This window comes from Alternaria metachromatica (genome assembly GCF_023757995.1).
Source record: "Alternaria metachromatica strain BMP 0045 chromosome Unknown scaffold_19, whole genome shotgun sequence".
NCBI lineage: Eukaryota > Fungi > Ascomycota > Dothideomycetes > Pleosporales > Pleosporaceae > Alternaria > Alternaria metachromatica.
Genome location: NW_026055510.1, coordinates 220,553 through 239,281, shown reverse-complemented (window position 1 = coordinate 239,281; position 18,729 = coordinate 220,553). Strand labels below are relative to the sequence as shown.

General features: G+C 54.9%; 4 protein-coding genes across 4 annotated transcripts; 1 reads left to right on the top strand and 3 right to left on the bottom strand.

Annotated features, from left to right (window-relative positions):
* Positions 1-33: 33 nt before the first annotated feature.
* Positions 34-3,657, bottom strand: J4E83_007570 (uncharacterized protein; the record flags this gene model as incomplete). The annotated part of the gene is made up of 3 exons (XM_049334474.1): positions 34-318; positions 369-3,512; positions 3,562-3,657. 3 exons carry the CDS (start codon positions 3,655-3,657, stop codon positions 34-36), a joined length of 3,525 nt encoding a protein of 1,174 aa, XP_049186360.1.
* Positions 3,658-4,973: 1,316 nt separating this feature from the next.
* J4E83_007569 (uncharacterized protein) lies at positions 4,974-5,921 on the bottom strand (the record flags this gene model as incomplete). Its single annotated transcript, XM_049334473.1, has 1 exon — positions 4,974-5,921. One exon carries the CDS (start codon positions 5,919-5,921, stop codon positions 4,974-4,976), a length of 948 nt encoding a protein of 315 aa, XP_049186359.1.
* A 484-nt stretch (positions 5,922-6,405) lies between these two features.
* Positions 6,406-7,242, top strand: J4E83_007568 (uncharacterized protein; the record flags this gene model as incomplete). The annotated part of the gene is made up of 1 exon (XM_049334472.1): positions 6,406-7,242. The coding sequence occupies one exon, from the start codon at positions 6,406-6,408 to the stop codon at positions 7,240-7,242; it is 837 nt and encodes a 278-aa protein (XP_049186358.1).
* Positions 7,243-11,436: 4,194 nt separating this feature from the next.
* MDM12 (Mitochondrial distribution and morphology protein 12) lies at positions 11,437-12,744 on the bottom strand (the record flags this gene model as incomplete). The annotated part of the gene is made up of 1 exon (XM_049334471.1): positions 11,437-12,744. The coding sequence occupies one exon, from the start codon at positions 12,742-12,744 to the stop codon at positions 11,437-11,439; it is 1,308 nt and encodes a 435-aa protein (XP_049186357.1).
* Positions 12,745-18,729: the final 5,985 nt, after the last annotated feature.

The window sequence follows — 18,729 nt, the reverse complement described above, 5'->3', positions numbered from 1 at the left end:
ATGAGAGCGCAGCTAGATAGTGCATCACTAGCGCTACGCTGCGGGCGAGGTCATGGGCGATATGGCTGGCGATTCATCGGCACGCCGGTTATCGCTCGTTCCCGAGACGATGGTGAATGGCGCCGTGGACCCCGCCGCTGGTGGGGCAGGCTTCACCGCTACACCATTTGGCTTCGGCGTCAAGACCGCAGAACCGGGTGGCGTTGTGTCCGACTCTTCTTCTGGAATAGTAGGACAGTATGTTTTGAGGACGTGTTTGAGGGCGGGTCGGCGGATAGGTTTCGAGAGGAAGAAGTCCATGCCTGAGTCGAGGCATTCCTAGGGCTTGTTAGTATAACAGAAGCAAGATCAGGACGCTGATTACATACCTTCACGTTACTCTCCTCTGCGTAAGCTGTCAGAGCGACGATGGGGGCCGAGAAACCAGACTGGCGGATCAGTCGCGTTGATTGCAGACCGTCCAGGTTGGGCATTTGGACATCCATGAAGATGAGGTTGTATGGAGCTTTACGTTCCATACTTTCCATAACCAAGTCGAGCGCTTCCTGACCGTCCTTTGCAACAGTGACATCGTACACATCTTCAAGCTTCAACATGCGCAGTACGACCTCTTGATTTGTCTTGTTGTCTTCGGCGACGAGCACCTTGACTTTGTCTCCACGTTTCGTAGCTTCGGCTTCGACGCGCTTCATAGCTGCAACCTGCGAGTTTGGTGATTCCAATGGCGCATTCGAAGCGAAGAAAGGCTGACTAAGACCGACAAGGCGAGGCTGAGTATCGGTGTCGAATGCAACTGGCCCGGACGGAGCAGTAGCAGCGGTGTTCCCAGCGACGATCGGGCCACTTGTAGCGGACTGTATCGAGCGGGCCGAAAGCGCGTCATCATGTGAGCGACCTCGCGGCGGCTCGTCGATCGACAGGCTGCGGCGCGGTGTCCCGGTTTCCAGGTTCACGTTCCTGGAGCTGGCTGTACTGTCGGCCCGACTTGTAAGGTGCTTCAACGGTATTACCATAGTGAAGACGCTTCCGTGTCCGACCTCACTCTTGAGACCGATCGTGCCCTTCATCAAACCAGCCAGCTGCGAGACGATACTCAGGCCAAGACCGGTGCCACCAAACTTCTTGCTTAGACCCAAGTCGCCTTGGACGAAAGGCTCGAAAATCTTGGCATGTAGATGGTCGGGAATACCTGGGCCAGTGTCTTCGACCTCGAATTCGAAAGACAACCACCGTCCCGGTGGCGGTGTTGCGGCTCGCTCCTGAGCCATGTAGCGGGAGAACGCATCACCCTTGCCCATGACGTTGATGACGTTGGCGGTTCCGTAGTTGTCGCTCGGTGTCGCAATCGAGACAGACCCTACTTCTGACGCGGAGGCTCGTACGCGGGTTTTCGAGTTGCGCGTTGAGCTCTGCCGTGACTGCAGAGACGCCTTGCGACTGTCTGACATGTGTGCCTCACCGGGACAACGGATGGTGAGCGTGACAGAACCACCCTGTGGCGTAAACTTGAGACTGTTCGATACCAGGTTGATGACCACCTGAAGTATTCGATGTTGATCGCCGTACAGAACCATGTCCTTGAGTCGACCAAGCCCGAAGGGCCCGAGGTCGCGAAGCTCGTTCGGCCGTCCGCTATCGTCCAGGTTGTTTTCGTATGGTCCCTCGAATTCGACAGCGAGCTTGATGCCGCCCTCTCTTGCTTGCTTTTCGAAAATGGCCAAGACTTGAGAGCTGATGTCCCGTAGCCGGAACTCTTTCTCGTCGAGACTGAGCTGTTGACCGACCTGGTTCTTGCTAAACGTCAAAAGATCTGTCAATAGATTGAGTAGCAAGTCTCCACTCTTGTAGATGATGCCTAGCGACCGTCTCAACTTGTTTGGGTCGTCTTCCGACATGCACACGGCGCACATGCCCAGAATACCGTTGAGTGGTGTCTTTAACTCGTGCGAGATGTTCGCAATGAATAGCGTCTTGCTCTCGTTGGCCGCCTCGGCCGCCTTCTTGCTCTGTTCGAGCTCAGCTGTTCTTTGTGCTACCCGCTCTTCCAGCTTCTCATACTGCATCATCAACTCATCCGTCATTTCGTTGAAAGTCGTTGTCAGATCCGTGAGTTCATCGTGAATGAAGTGTTTACGGTCCTTGACTTTGCCTGGAATGCGGAACTGTCTCCGCCTCTCGGCTTCCTTCTTCTCTGCTCGGTTCATCTTTGCGTTTCTCCGGTAATGTATGATTTGACCAAAGAAGCCCTCTTTGCGGGCAAGGGCCGCATCTTCCGAACTGTCGTTGGCGCCATCGTTTTGCGAGCTGAAGTCGTCGTCCTCAAACATGTGAGGTGCTACTGTCTTTTTGGTAGCGTCGCGTAATCTTCGGATGGGCTGGCTGGAGAAATGTGCCACAGGAAAAGCCAGAAGTAGCATTGCACCCATTGTGCCAAACACACAGGCAAGTATGACGTTCCGGAGGTGATAGATGGGTCCCCAGACTTCGTCGTGGGTCTGCTCTACCACAATCATCCAGTCGACCATGGGACTGTTGACGACAGCGTACCCAACGGCAACATCGTCGCCATCCTCGTTTCTGGTCGAGATGATGCTACCAGCATTGTTGGTGGCGCCGGTCGGCTTGGTGAAACCCTTGCGAATGGCGGGATATCTTGCCCAGTCGAATGGAGGCGGGTCAAGAGAGGTGTCGTATTGGCCATGCCGTTGCACCTTTGCTCGCTGTGTTGGCGGGGCGAGGTAGCGAACCTGTACGTTCTCGGGAGCGTTGGGGGTATCGGCGTCGTACAGATATGCCGGAGGAAAGGTATTCGTGGCATTGTCCGGGCCGAACAGCAGGGTCAGACCACTGTTGTCTAGACCTTCCATGGCGTTGACGACATTGGTAATCAGCGACGCGTCCAGGACAGCCGTCAGCCATCCTAGGGTGTCAATGTTGGACGTGTTGTTGATGATGGGTATGGTGACCGAGACCAAGCTGAGTGTTTCGTTGACGCGATAGGGCCCAGTGAAGAGGTAGCTTGTGTTGTCAATGGTCCTGCCTTCGTAGTGTGCCTTGTAGGTGTTGAAGGTGTCGTTGTAGGGAATCGTCTCAACAGAGAACTTGGGGTAGAGCTCGGGAATGAAGCCGTACTCCTTGTCGCCTAGCGTCGCATTTGTGCCGTCGGGCTTAAGTATGGGCAGCACAACGTCCGTCATGCTCTGTGCGGTCCGGCTGAAAACGGAGCGCTCGGAGGAATTGAAGGGGTATATCTGGGCCTGGACAGCCACACGAGTTCTCATATCACCAGAGAAGATGGCATCGTAGTCCTCCTCGACTCGGGCCCAGTTCGCTTCCGAGGTGTTGCCGTCGTAGTATCGGTTGAGGGCGGCCTGCGGGGAGAGGCGGTTCGCAGCCTGCTGGGACAGGATTTGCATCAAGTTCAGATTCGAGGAGAGTTGGGCGGCTTTGAGCGAGGCAGTCAGCGTCAGGCGAGTCGAGCGGATGTTGAGCACGAAGTTGTGGTTGGTGAGCTGGCAAAGTCAGTACCAGCACGGATGAGTATACAGCGTCGATATGTACCCATGTTGCGACGGCTATGACGGCCAGGCCGATCATGGACGCCAGCAGAACCAGACATCCCAACTGTTCGCGGATGGGAATCCGCATCTTGACCATGGCTCTGCGAAGAGTCGCAGGCTATTCGACCGACGTGCTTTGAGGGGAGCAACGCAGCCCGGGAATAGGTGGAGAATGCGCAGCCGGGGCGGATCTCACTCAGCTGTCCAAGCGGTACCGGCGAGCTGACAGACGCGATGACGGGCGGGTGTTGTGGGTAGACAGAGGGGAATGTGCGAATCCCATTCCTCGCAGCGGGCGGCGGCGGAGTTTTCCAAGCGTATCGTCGACGATCAGTACAGGATCTCGATTACTCTGGGGCGCGGCTCAGAGGGCAGGCACGCAGGCGAGGTGGAGTGAAAGCACGACCAAGGCTGCTAGGCCCGAAGCAGCGCGACAGGTGCGTCGGCCTCTGGTGGTGCAGGGTTTATATTGCTTTTGGCCGCAGGTCCCGGGCGAACGATTGCGAGCAGCGGACTGGCGAAAAGAGAGGACGAGCGGGTGCTCTGGCGGGCGCTGGCGACGAGTGTGAAGCTGGACGAGCAGCTCGGCGGCGGCGGCTCGGTGCAGGTCGCAGTCGCGTCCACGGTGGTGGAAAAGGGCAGAGGGCGGGCCTCCCGGGGCGAGATTAGGCGTTGGTCCCTTTGGGCTAGACGCCTCGAACGTTGAACATGGGCTGATGGCTCCAGACCCAGGCGAAGGCTTGGTTCGCCACAGCTTGCAAGCTGGCCCAGGGCAATGCATGGACAGAGCAGATTGCGCTGTGCAGAGGCGTGCCCTCTGGACGCGCACTGCTGTCAGCCACACTCGGTGTCACCACGCTGTCTGCTGTGTGGTGTTTGGGGCGCCCTCGCAGCGTTGCCTCTCCACCAGCAAACACGAGTTCGAGCGACTTGGCAAGCGGGGATGGCCTTGTCGTCTTGGACGGGCCCGTCTCCACCTGCTCTTTTGATCGGCAGATTGGCTCGAGTCGGTGCGATCCAGAACCTTCGCCCGGGTCGGGCGCGCATAGGGGTTAAGCGTCCAATGCGCCTCCGAGGCATGACTGGCATGAAGCCACCGGCACAAAGAAATAAAACATCACGTCGAAACATCAACATTGCAACGGCTGTTAGGTGGTTGCTAGCAGTCGTTGCCCGGTCCGCGCCGCTGTCTCGAGTAGTGCGCGAGCGCTGTCACGCCGTTTTCTAGCCTCATGACGCCGTCACCCACGCTCTGGTAGGCCATGCCCCAGATCGACACCCATCTCGTCTCTAGGTGCTTTCTCGGCCCTTCCACGCGTGGCACAAGCACAGCAACATGGTACCTTTCGCGTCTTTCGGTCAGCCAATATCTGCATTGCACCACCTAATATCCAACCTTCAGCTACATGCATGCTATCCTGCCCAGTTGCCCAGACTCGAGTAGCCTGCTGTCGAGCCCCGATGCAGCGACGGTAGCGGCATCTCTCTGGCCACCGACCCTACTCGTCCCAATCCATTTGTCTTCGGGTTCGTGTAGTTCCTACCCATTCTTTTGAAGAAGGTAACGACAACCATGACACCACAGACCACCTTGTCGATACCGCCTGGCGCCAGCGTCAGTCCGTCGCGGAAGATGGCCAAGTCGCCAACCTCTGCACCTCTCAGGGCGAGCACGCCCTTGTCTGAGAATGTAAAGCGCGCAATGACTTTGCCAGAGTCCTTGTCGCTCAGCACCAATGCAATTGGTCGCATGTCGAGTGCCCAGACGTACGTTTTGTCGTCGATGGTGCAACTCCAGTCCTCAAAGTTCAACGACTCCATCTTGTACCGCGTATACGAGCCATCCTCCACGGTGTAATCGAAATGCGCGCGGGGCCGCCAGGGGAAGCCTCCGTCGTTGTCGTAGGACAGTGCGGCTATGTTGCGCTGTCGCATGTCCTGCGAAGTATGGAGCACCTCCATCTCCGGCTTCTTGGAGAAGACACGGAAGCTGTTGGTTGTGATCCGGTACGAGGGAGCGACGGGCGCATCGTAGGTAGCGAGCATTTGTATCTTGCGATCATACTGGCGAAGACAGTAGGTAGCGAGGGGCCCGTCGTATGCGCCGTAGGCAGGAGCTGGCATAGCCTCGGCATAGCCAGGAAGCTCGTCATCGTGCTCGACGTCTAGGAAGTCCAAGGCGTTTGCACGCAGAGTGGCGGACATGGTGCATTTAGTTGTCTTGTCTGCTGCTAGTCCAAAGGCCGTGGCATATATACCCTCGCCGCACGCATTGCACTCGTAGGGAATGCGACACCCATCGAGCGTGTGAGCAGTCGGCTGGCCTATGACGAGGACAAGAGCTGGTGCCGAGCCGGTCATTCGCTGTGTTAGTCATCGCTACACGCGTGAACCTGCCCGATGCTGCTCACATCGGCCACTACACGCCGAACAAACGAACATGAGTGCCCGTCGTAAAATGACTTCATAGACTGCAGACGCGTCAAAGCTCGTGGGGTAGTGTCTGCTCCACAGGAACAAGATCCATCTTGCTTCTGACAGCTGCTTTCGGGTCCGTGCGCTCTTACCCTGTCTGAGATACCGGCAGGAGCACCAGCTCAGTCGACACCAGCTAATATCGTGAGACCTGGCAAAACCAATCGTAAACTCTTGCAACACATGCGAACACATATCGTTGATATTCTCCATTCCTCGTGTCGCCCCGCAACCCGCCAAGCTCCTTTAGTCTTACGTGCATGGCCTACCTGCATCTCATCCACATCACAGCTCCCTGACTCAACATCACCACCCTCAATTGCCCTCAAGACAAGACAACTGTGCTCTTATACCAACAACCACTGCCAAGATGACAGACTCCAAACCCCTCGTCTTCTACGACATCTCCTCCCCAATCCAGCCCCGCTCCTACGCACCCAACCCCTCCAAGGCCCGCCTCGCCCTGGGTTTCAAGGGCGTACCTTTCAAAACAACCTGGGTCGATCTCCTCGACATCTCCACCGTCCGCAAAGGACTCAACTGCCCAGCCACACGTAAGCTAGACGATGGGTCCGACTTCCACACCCTACCCATGCTACAAGACCCGTCCGCAGACAAGGTCATCGGAGACAGTTTCGACATCGCCAACTACCTCGAAGACACGTTTCCCGATTCTGGTGGCTGTCTTTTTCCTAAAGACTCTACTCACACTGGGCTTGACTACGAGAGCCCGAATAAAGACACCATGTTCTATGCACCCCTCACGTTGAACGAGGGGGCCAAACACGAGGCGTATGCAAAGTTCAACACCCACGTCGACGCCACGTTCTCTGCTCATGTAGTCCTCGTGGCTCAGTATATGCCTTTCAACCCTGAGACGGCAGATGCCGCGAAAGCACAGATGAGCAAACGTGCGCACTTGGATTCCTGGGACAGTATCTGCATTCAAGGAGAGGCTAGGGAGCAGCTCAAGGGAGCGTTCAAGGCGGCGCTGAAGTCACTGGCAGATCTTTTCATGGTTCATGAAGAGGGGCCGTTCTTGGAGGGTGAGACGGCGAACTATGCGGATCTTATTGTAGGTGGATGGGTGAATATGATGGCTTCTTGTATGCCCACTGAAGAATGGGACGATTTTCGGACGTGGCATGGAGGTGTTTTTGGAAGGTTGCATGATGCGTTGCAGGAGAAGTACTTTGTGTGCGTATAGTGAATGATTTTTGAGGAGCGATGGTCGTTGCAACACTTGATGGGATACATGACGCGAAGTTAAGGGATAATAGAAAGAGATAAGAGTTGTTGTCACAGCGGCGAATAGCTCGTGAATATGTCGAGTACTTTAACTTTGTGGTTCTCAGTGTGATAGATCCAAGCATGCTACTCAAGAACGATATTCTGTCGCCGAAGATCCATCATTAGAGCTTCTCCATGCATCACCCCGTACACGAATGACTCTCCGACAAGACGATAATGGCCATTAGGCAAAGGCCGCAGCACAAAGGGAAGACCGCCGCGATACAACACCCAGACCTCATCGCCTACACGCAGCGACCTCGCTCCGGTGCCCATGAACCCTCGGCGCGTTTTGAATAGTCTTCGTTGTCGGCCTGCGCTTTGGTCGAGCTCGTGCTGTAATTGCGCAAGCCCGATTGGCGAATATGTACCATTGAACATACTCTCCACCACAGCAACTAAGCGCTTAGAATACGAGTCGAAGCTGTACGGCGAGTCTGGTGGTTCGAGCTCAAGGAGTTTGCGCCAATCTGGATATACAGACTCTGTCAATGGCGAATGGTGGGGTTGGAAATCGTCAGCGCTGGACCATGGAGTCAAGCGATGCCGGATCTGAAGGTTGAGGATGTAATCAATGAACAGTTCACCTGTTTGTGCTGGGGCGGGATATGTGTGGTTGTAGATGTCGGTAGTCAGCGTTCGCCAGAGTATTTCGACACGCGATGGCGCCTTGCCAGTGCCGCCTGGGTCGGGGTAGGATAAGTCTAGCGCAAGGGCCAGGTTCACGATGCTTGCCCATACCGCCGGAGGGTCTTCTGATTCGTCAGTGAGCAGAGAGGTCTGGTCAATCTGATCTAATCGATGTCCTTGGACCGGGAGAAGTCCTTTTTTCATGCTTTCTACATCCGGACGCCAGACGCGATTCCCAGCGGCATGCCAGTACGCGGGCCCACGGTAGCGAAGCGGGTAGGGTTGAAGCGGCACGCTCAAGTCGGGTACCCAGGATGGTAACCCTGATATTCGTCTTTGCGAGGAGTCCTCTACGTGTGACAACCACGAAAGATTCTTGTAAGACGACATCAGCACCGCTGTAGTTTGGGTGAAGACCTCCTGTACACTGAGATTGTAATCCGGCGTAAGTGCGTTAGGCTGCGTGCGAAATGGAGACATGCCCCGATTGGCCAGGCCGAGGAAGGCGTACACCTTGTCCCTGGGATCTGAAGAATCTGAAAAGCGGTGCTTGTCGAGCAGGTTCCGGAAAGATGGTTGTTTGGTTGCTTGACCGTCGTCTCTGATCAGTGAAGATGCGAATAGCCGGGTATCATTGAGATATAGAGGGCTGATGCCGACAGCTAGCTTCGACTTGAGTATTTGTTTGTAGATGCCAGGATGTTTCCGCAGTTCTTTTACATGCTTTAGTTTGTCTGCATGTAGATGATGATACCACCTCGTGAGCTTGACAAAAGACAGTGTTTTGGATAGAATTTCCCAAGGAAAGACCTTGTTACCACAGACTACCAGAGCCGATTTGCCAAGTGCGATCTCTTGAACGACCTGATGATATCAGTCGTCGGCTGTGCATGTAGCTATTCGTCACAAACTCACCCAAGCCCTCTTGAACCATGGGCGGTTGATGAGGACTATAAAGCCTAGCCAGTTGTAGAAGGTGAGACCAGTAGAGGATACTAGCTGGCTCTCTTCGGGATTATAGAAGGATGTGTAAGGTACTAGCGGCCAGTGTTTCTCGGGAATAGCCGCTATCTTCCGCATGGTAATGACAGCATCCAGCGTGTACTGATCCTCTTTGCCTAGCCAGACAACAACTCCATCGGCCTTCTTGAAAACATCACCCATACGGGCAACCTGGGCATTCCTCTCCTCAATGTCTGTTTGGTTCATGCACAAAAGGTCTATCCAGTAGTAGGTCGGGGTCTTCGGCATATGTGGCATGTTGATAGCGTTGCTGAGCATTTGCAGTGCATCTCGAAGGTTACTGGTGACCTTGAGAAGACAGCCATCGCATATGATGGTGTGGTGGCGGGTCGATTCTACTGCGTCGTTCGATGCAGGTTTCAGTCCTACTTCATACTGTCTCGATGTTCCTGATACGGAACTGGCTTGCGGACTGCCCCATGTGTATGACAGAGCTTTGAAGGAAGGCGCATCTGCAAGCTCAGTAACCTTCAACGAGCAGCGAATGATACCGTTGCTTGTCACTGGTAGGAGCTCCAATAGGCGTATACAGGTAGGCGATGGCAGACGCTCATACTGGTAGGGTTTGCTGTTGCTGAACACAGACAACCGCGCATTTCGAGTGACGCGGGCGTGGCGCACGAAGTTTCGCAGCCTCATGAGTGGATCGAGTAGCGTCAGGGCGCACAGGCGCGTCCTGCGTCATTTTGGATCATGACGCGCGGGGTCGCGATGTGGGGAATGGTGTGCGTCATTGGCCCATTCGCGCTCAGTCAGCCAGCCTCGCTTGAACGCGGCCTTGTCGGCAAGCCTAACCAGCAGGCACGGTGCATGCACATCATCCAAGTTTCAAAATGTCTGGAGGCCTGATCGGATGTCAACCAGATTAGTGATGGAAACTATTGTTAGCTTGCGACAATTTCATACAGTAGTAACAAATACGCCAGACTGTAGACCGATCAGCAATGGTGTGGTATCGGTACAGATTGACATCTATGCCGTCCTCCAAAAGGAATGGATGTGCCAAGCCTGGGAAGCGTGAACTCTCGGGGCGCCAAAGACCATTGAGGAATGCATAGACGTGGACATATAAGTGATTTCCATTATTGCATGAGCATCCCGCTTCGGATTGTTCTTGTACGACCTCTGTAGTCTTACCGTCGCAGTCCAGCCATATTCGAGCAATCATCGTCAGATTAAACCATTCAACTTTACCGGAACGTGCTGTTGCTTGCTTGGCTGAAGCAGTTGTAGACGGACGTCACGACTTCCGCCATGCAAGACACGCCATAGCGCCGCAATCCTTGCCGGTACTATGACCCCAAGAGCCTATATGTGACAATAACGGCACAAGGTACGGTAATATTGCGCAAAGCATGCGACATGGTTGTCATCCATTCCAAGGGTTATCGAAACTCTATCTTATGATTGTCCAAGAATAGGTCGCATGTGATTGAGAACATTAGAAGGCGCTCGTGTTTGATGTTGAGAGGCATGAATTTCATCTCAGTTTACGTGGTGAGATTGCGCTACCAGATTGCGAATTGTTGGCATACTGGGATTGGCCATTGCAGTACTCTAGCAGTAAGGTGTTGCGTCAATGTGATCGTCTGGGGGAATTGCAGACTCAGTACGGAATCTGTTGGGTCTGATCTGTCGTGCCTCTATATCACTGGTCAGTCGGTACAAAGGCGGTTCAACGACCGGTGAGGTTGAATGCACAACATCGTATGTGGGTATCATTGGCGAAATGCACACCTGTATGCTAGCAAAGGGCGCATGCAGCCAGGGTGATTACAATGAAGGCGGGAATGGCGGGAAACGAAGGACAGGATGCGGCATCGATGATCAACACACATGATAACAAGGTTGATGGGCAATGCGCTAGTTGACGGGACACAACCGCGGTGCGAGGCTTGTCTGTATGGGCCCGATGCCGACGCCGACGGGTAGTGATCTTGACAGGCAGGTTACACTCGCACTAACGGCTCAAAAGAGTGCTTCATTTGTCCTCGTCCCTGTTCTGAAGGTACCAACGTGGCCTAACTCCGTCACACCCGCTGTCAGTAACATAGCTGTCAAAATGCCGTCCCTCATCGCTTCTGCAGGTGCCCATGGTGACTGCAAGTAACCCACGTTCTCGGAACGTCTGCTGTATGACCCTTGTAGTGAACACAAAGGAAGGGCTTGCTACAAGGCTCTTTGCTGCCGTGAGACACTAGTTTTGTCACTCGGGTGGGGAAAAGCGCTGTTGTGTGACCCCGAAACTGTATGCATGCATGCCGTGTGTTAAGGTCCATAATGGACAGATGGTATGCTGTGCTCGAATGAATCCCATCCACCGTTGGCGGTGAACAATGCCGATGCGGAATGTCACATCGCCATTTCGTTGCTGAGGCTGGCTGGCTGTACATGTAATGTATGTAGCGCATGCAATTAAACATACAATCGCTCTTTACGCGGAGCGACTTCCAGAGCTCTAAACGAGGAACGTCCAGAAGCTTGGATAGACAAACTCATCTTCGAAGATGCGCCTGACCTGCTCCAGCACGAAAGACTCCACCTTCCCGACATTCTTGAGGACCTGCTTTCCACTGCCCTGGCCACCTATCTCGCTTTCGACTTTAATGTTTTCCAGCAGACCTCCGATCTTGGGTCGTTGCACAGGCCGCGGGTTTTGGCCTTGTGCGTCTGTTTGAAGGCCGTTGAAGCCGGTCTCGCCGCCGACTAGAGCATCTGCGTCATCTGGTGATAAGAAACAGAAATGGGCCCGCTTTTTGATGTATGCCAATATCGCAACACCGTCAAAGGTGAGTCCGGTGATGTTTAGCTTAAGAGGAATGCCGACAAAGCTTGGCATCGGGTAATCCAACAGGATTTCCGCTGTCAGTGACATTTTGATGTCGCCGGAGTATTGTACATGTGTCACAACCTGTATGTCATCAGGACTCTTCTCACGCATGCGGTGAGGAGACGCAGACGGTGTCCGCGCATAGCTATGCTGAGAAGTACCGTCGTCTGATCCGGCAAAGGACGGCCTCTTTCCCTCGTCCTGTTGGTGCCTTGAGGAAGGCCTTGAACTTGGATCTGGGTGAGATTGCGGTGTGAGGGTTAGCGAGTTCATGGACGCTGCGTTCCGCAGACGCATATTTGTTGGCGTAGTTGGCCGACCGTGAGGGTTTTCAAGCCAATTATGCAATTGAGCACCAGCTACAGCAGCAAGAGGCGTGGTAGCGCCGGAGAGACCTGCACTCAAAGGTAGATGGAAGTAGTTCATATTGGAGGTGCCACCAGGGATGCCTGGCGTGAGTGCTCCATGAAAGAATGGGCTGCCTAGTTCGTTGGGAGCCAATGACGCGCGTTTCGTGGATGGCCGAGGAAGAGGTTGAAAAGGGCGTAACCTGGTCTGAATGGGAGTGTGTTCCTCCAAGTCTACCTCTCGGCCTCGTTCCCTAGAATGGCTATCCCTTCGTGAACGACTGGGTGGGGTGCTGGAGTCGCGTGACTTGGCGTCATGCTGCGTGTCGCCTTCCTCTGGCCCGTCCCCTTGTTCGTCTGGGTAGTCCTCATCATCCTCGTAAAAGTCAGGTAGTGGGTCGCATATGTCTTTAATCTCAATCTCTGGGGGTACGCTGCCGAAGTCGAATGAGTGCACGTGAACTGAGCGGATAAAGCGTGGCAGCGTCACCTGCTGAAACCGGTCGTGGATGAAGGCGCGTATCGTCTCAGCACGCGCGGAGCCCTCTGCACCGCCTGTGATGGTGTCCCAGTTGATATCAATCGACATGGCTGCGGAGTGGAGGTTGGGGTTGTCGACAGAACATTGAAACTCGCGGCTGCCGAGGCCGAATGAGGAAGCGACTACCGGGCCGAGCGCACAAACGACGCCGAGCCGTCGAACCACTCATCATCCTGACAACGAAGTCATCGCTTGCGCATCTCATTTCTTCACGAAACGTGCGGGTGTGATGAGCTATTCGCGTCTGCATCAACACCCTGTCACTCCTCCGACCCCGAGCCGACTAGACTCAACACTTCATAGCGAGACCCGCTGCCGGTGTTGTCTCAAGTTGGCACAGGATGCGACTGCACTCGGGCGAAGGTCGTCTAATTGATGAAGCGAAAGGAGCCGCTTTGCGTCGCTGCACGTACTAGTACAAGCGCCTTGCTGCAGATCGACCATGTGATGTCTCGCGGAATCAAGAGCAAGGGATAGAGTGGTAGTCACAAGGGTCGGCACTGGTACATGCAAAACACCCACCACAGGGGATTAAATTAGACTGAAGATGCCAATTCAGAGGGGCCACGGCGCTCTCGAGTGTCGATTCAATCAACCATACTAGCTTCAACAGCGTGGCGAGAAAAGCCTGATGGGGCCGGTGCACAATCACACGCATGACAAAGGACGCTATTGCTGCGTCTATGTGGCTCAGTCTTCGGTTGAACCGTCAAGGTGGTCAGGCTGAATGCCTTCTAGAAGACGCGTTACCCGGTTGGCTGCAGATGACCAGTGCGGAGCTTGACGCATATCAGGTGCCAATATACAAGAGTCTCGGTTATTTGGCGATCTGGATACATGTCTGCACAGGCCGCGGCTTTGCTGTTGGTCACATGAAAGCACTGCACTCACTTGGACTGGGTTTACTGCGAGAGTTTTCAGGCGGCCATGGAGGCTGAGATACATGTGGCAGCATGGCTGGGAGAGACGCCTCTAAGCTTACGGCGTTGAACATGCTACGGCCCGTCCCTCAGCATGATCGGAGGTGTAATAAGACAGCCATATTTTGAGCATCATACGACGGCGACGCTCCTGTTCCCAGGTTGAGACTTGTGCCCGGTGCACATGCTAGCATGTGCTGCATGACAAGACTGGAGCTTGATTGATGGCATCCTATCACGGGCTTAGAATAGACGGTGCCTTGACCACGTCGTCTCGTTTACCTGGGTATTAGTGCAGGGCTGGTATACAAGGGAGTCAGACCCAATATACAGAGCAAATAGGCGGCTCGCGTGATTGGCGCAGCTCGCCGACGTGGTTCGAGAGCTACATGAAATGTGATTGATGGCATCGCAGAGGCCGTAAGCCAGGGCGATTGGCGAAAAACGGCATTGCATATGTTCCTCATGCGTGATACTGTACCGCAGATCAGCGCAGATTGATTGGGCCGCGACGGTCTCGAGATCCGCGGAGGCGGCGCAATAGAAGAATGGGCTCAACAGATGAATTATGGCAATCCGAGAGAGGACGAAGTGCCCATCTCGGATGCCCAGGGTTTGATTGACTTGCTCGTATACTGGCCGTTTCCCCTCGTGTCAACGTCGCGGAGCGCCAGAGACTGCAGACAGAGATATAGTGATAACAATGACAAGATAAGAAGAGAGAACCGGTGCGGTTCGCCGTCGGCGCATGGCGCGACAAGATTAGGAGAGCGTGGTATCCATGTAGTAAGAAAGCTGCCGAGTGGCACGAGTAAGAAAGTGTCTCGCAACACCAGCCTGTATCCAAAACGCCGGACTTGCGGTGCCCACAGTCCAATTAAGAGACAATACCCAAAGGGGACCAATACTTTTTTGAAATCCGTGACGCCGTGAAATGCAGTCCTAGGGCTAGAGCCTCAATGGGGAGCTAGCTGTGTATCAGGGCCAGAGAGTCGCGCGACGAGAAGCTAAGAGAGAGGAGGTGCTTGGAATGCGAGTGCGAAGGCGGGCTCGATGCGTGCGACTGGCTGGCCGTGATGGGGTATCGTGCGAATAATTTGACGGGAGTACACTATAGGACGAGGGGGGTTAGACACGTGTGACGCGTAGGGTTTGGGGAGGGTCGGGCGCACCTGTCTCAATGGTCGCATCTATCACACTTCTCGTCGTGCTTGACGGTCTTGGTGTTGCAGACGCCGCAAGGAGCTGTTCTTGACGTCGCGCATGGCGCCTTCTCAGCAATCTCGTGGCCGCAGCCATATTTGTGTACGACCTTGGTGCACATGTTGGCGGGGGTCGGCGAATGGGGCAGGCGCGGTCGTACGGCGGGGGTAGCGCCTTCTGCAGCGGCGTGGGAGACGAGGAAGGCGGGGTGGCAGCTTGGGGGCGCTGATTGGCTGGCGGACGGGAGCTCTTTCTTCTTGCAGGTGAGGGCGAGACTGCCGTGCGGAGCGCAGCTCAACGGGCTCGCGGGGAAGCAGAGGAGAAGACGGAGTTGGAGCAGGAAGAAGAAAGGCAGGCCAAAAAACAAGCGTGACGCGGAGAAGATAGGCGGCCGGCGGAGGTATCAAAGCTTGTTGGCGGACGTGGGATGGTGCTGGACTGGTCGGGGAGGAGAGCAGAAGAGCAGCAGCAGGGTAGGTCTACTTGGTCGAGCGGGTGAGGAATTGGTCGGAGCGTCCAGAGGGGATGCAGCGGGCAGCGTGGAGAGTTTTATAACTTCGACATGGCAGCGAGCCAGTCTGACGGTACGCTCCAAAGCTCTTAGATTACCTTCGCTCCCGTTTGCAACAAGACGCGACAGTCTTGTACAGCCGTTGGCTCCGTGCGGAAAGGCAAGCACATACATACGCGGAGCTACTAGCCTTGACGCCTAGCTGCAGCCAGCAAGCCAGCATCGCATCAGCCAGGGTGATCCCGCCTCCTTGTCGAGCGCCAGTGCTGTGACCAACACGCCGTGAATGGCCCAATCGCCGTGCCTGGACACCCGACGACCGTTGCTCTCCTCCTTCACCTGCCCAGGGTCTGCACACTTGCGGAGTCAACCCGGCACTTTGCCAGGAAACACCCGCTGCGCCAGCTCCGATGCTCGTCCATTTCCATTCATCTGCGCCTGAGGTACTTGGATACCACGCAAACAGGACATGCAACGCCAGCACTCTCGCGGCGGCAGCAGGTTCCCTTGGCTGGTCGGATGAGGGCCCCGTGCATCAGACCATACAGGGCTGACTCTCTCGTCTGCATCTTACTCGTACGGTACAACATGTGCTGTTGATGGACGTTGACCTCCACTACTGCAACAGTCCGTTCGTTACAAGGCTAGTTGCAACATTGTGCCAGACGGATAGCCGCATGCTCGCCTGTGACGCCAATGTGCATATCGCCAACTGACCTCAGTCGCATTGTCGGCGGCCAGCGCCCGAGTCTGTTTGCGCGTCCTGACTCACGCCTCGACTCAAGCAGAAGTGGTCGTCGACCAAATAAACGCACCCTGGTTCCTGTCGCGACCGCACATCGCTGGCACATGGCACCCTTGTGAATGCAATTCGACATGATCAAAACACGCCCGGGCTCTACAGTCCTCGTCATGCGCTGTCGATTCCAGCGCGACGGACACCACGGGTGGAACATTGGAGGCAATAATAAGGGCCGTCCTTGCATAACGTCAACGCAACTCCACGACAGCTACCTTAGGGCGAGGTCAAGTGAAGCGTCTGCTGTCGAGTCTAGTTGTTCGGTGGGCCAAATTTGGACGCAAGCTTTAGCGTAGTGATTGCGACCTACGCCCATGAGTCGAGACGAGATGGAAACGTCCTCACCTCAGTCGCCTACCCAATTTAGAACCCTGGCACCAAACGAACTGCGGATTGCAAACATCTAGCCGACAGCACGCCCGTCAAATGAGCCACCACGTCAGCGCCGGTATGAAGGGGATCGTGGTAGAGCCGGCTTGCGCAGCTGGCCCGTCGCTCACCAGACGTGATGACTGCCCGTCTCCACATCCCGGCAACAGTACGAGCAGTCACCTGGAGCGCAGAGCCATCCTACACGAATGGACACGTCCCCTTACGGACCGCGATCGAGATACAGGCGCTACTCGTCGCATGCTGTGTACCTAGCCTGTCAAAAAAATGTGTTGCACAAGCAGTCTCCAACGGGCGACAGGGGTAGTTTTGCGCGCTTCGCCTGACGTGGCCTAGCCTCACGGCCCGCTCTTACCTGATCGACTTGTGCGACCTGGAGCTCCACAAGTGCAGATGCGCCGTCGGTGATCAAAAAGCAACGCGGACTGTTTCGTTTTGCGAGACGCAGGAATCAAGTCCGCGCGACTGCAGAACTGGCGCGCAGAAGCAACCTACGTCTTTTTACCTGCAACAATCCTGTAAAGTCTGTTGCCCTCGCCTGGGGGGCTATCGCCCACTTGGGCCAGGGTTGTGTTTCGGCAGATCCATCCACGTTTGAGGCACGGAGGCTCGCGGCTGTAAGATTAAGATGTGACTCGTTTTCCCCTTTGTGTGTGGCTTGTCCCACGTCTCCACGCATCACAGCAGCCTCATGTCACCTGCTCCGGCTGTTGCTCGGCAGTCGACCACACTCGAGAGCTGATCAACGATCAGCATCGTCCGCAGATCAGTGCAGTACAAGGTGGAGATTACGAGAAGAGCCACACCAGTGCCCATGCGAGTGCCGGCCGATTCACGCACAATTCTCAAAGGATCACTTGCGACTCAGCGCCGTTCAGGTCAGCCTGGCGGTAATCTCCAGGATGCGCATCTCGGTTGCGCTTACCACACGCGAAGGCACTAGCTCAGGCCACGCTATGCCACGGTGCGCTTGTGACAGCGGCCCTATCCTTACATTCTTCCGCTGACCACAAAACCGTTGGCAGCTCCTCTCGCTAGTATTCCTATCAGGATAGCAATTGCTAAGAGGCACAGCACGCCCCACTTCACCTGTACATATATCATGGCCGCCGCCATGACTAGCACCAAAGCCATGCGTCAACCTCGGCGTACGCCTGATCAGCAACTATGAGGACCGGGGCTGCCCCGCCTCATGACGGACAGGGTGTCTCGTCTACTCTCGGCACCGTTATGACTTCTTGGTTATAATCGACGACATCATAAGCAATCTTACATGTTGTTGAGACTCTTCCCTTGTCAGCTCATCTACAGTACGGCCTGCATCCGAAACAGAAAGCTCGCTGGCATAGGGTGAGAAAGAATATAGTTGCACATGCAGCTAGGATGCAGCTCCACAGGAGATGCATCCATGGACAGCGGTAGTTACCGGAACCCAGCTCCAGAGCCCATTGCAGCCTCACGGTGCGTACAAGCTCCGCATAAATGTTGCTCATCTATATCCGTACTCGAAAGCATTGGACACTGAAACCGATAAAGCTTGTGGGGTTAGCAGCAGATCATCAATACTTAGAAAAGCGGCCAAACGGGCGTTTTGCGCACCTTTTCAGGCAGCGACAACATGAACGACATAAGGGTTATATCGAAAGTGCCTGCCTTAGCACAAGCCAACGGTTAGTTCACTGATATGATAAGATATAATTTGGATGCTCGCATTCCTATCACCCCTCTAAGCGAAAGCGAGGCTTAGGCTACTGACGTACCGGTTCCATTGCCAAAATGCCGACGAGAGAGTTTTTCCGCCGTTTGACAACTGTAACTTCCGGAAGCCGCGGAGGCCTTCGGTATAGATGCAAGGTACAATTGACACGCACAATGCCTGTCGATCATCAGGCAAAGCGACCGAGCAGGCAATGCTAACCACTGCAAAACGTACTCATGGCTCATTGGCGGAAGGATTGTCCGGAACATCACGGCTCATGGCGGATGCAGGATGCGGCAAGACCATTTGCTGCTACTAATTTGCGAAACACCATCGGCAAATAACATAGATCAGCGTCAACATATCGTGACTTTGGAGATAAGCCAGTCGCATATACACGCTGTGCAAAATAGGCTAGCAGATGATTTTGTGAAGCGCGCTATCAACGCTTCGCAATCCAGTGGCCTACTGTGCGAAAAAGCAACCCCGGCATTAGCGTAGAGCGGCCTGC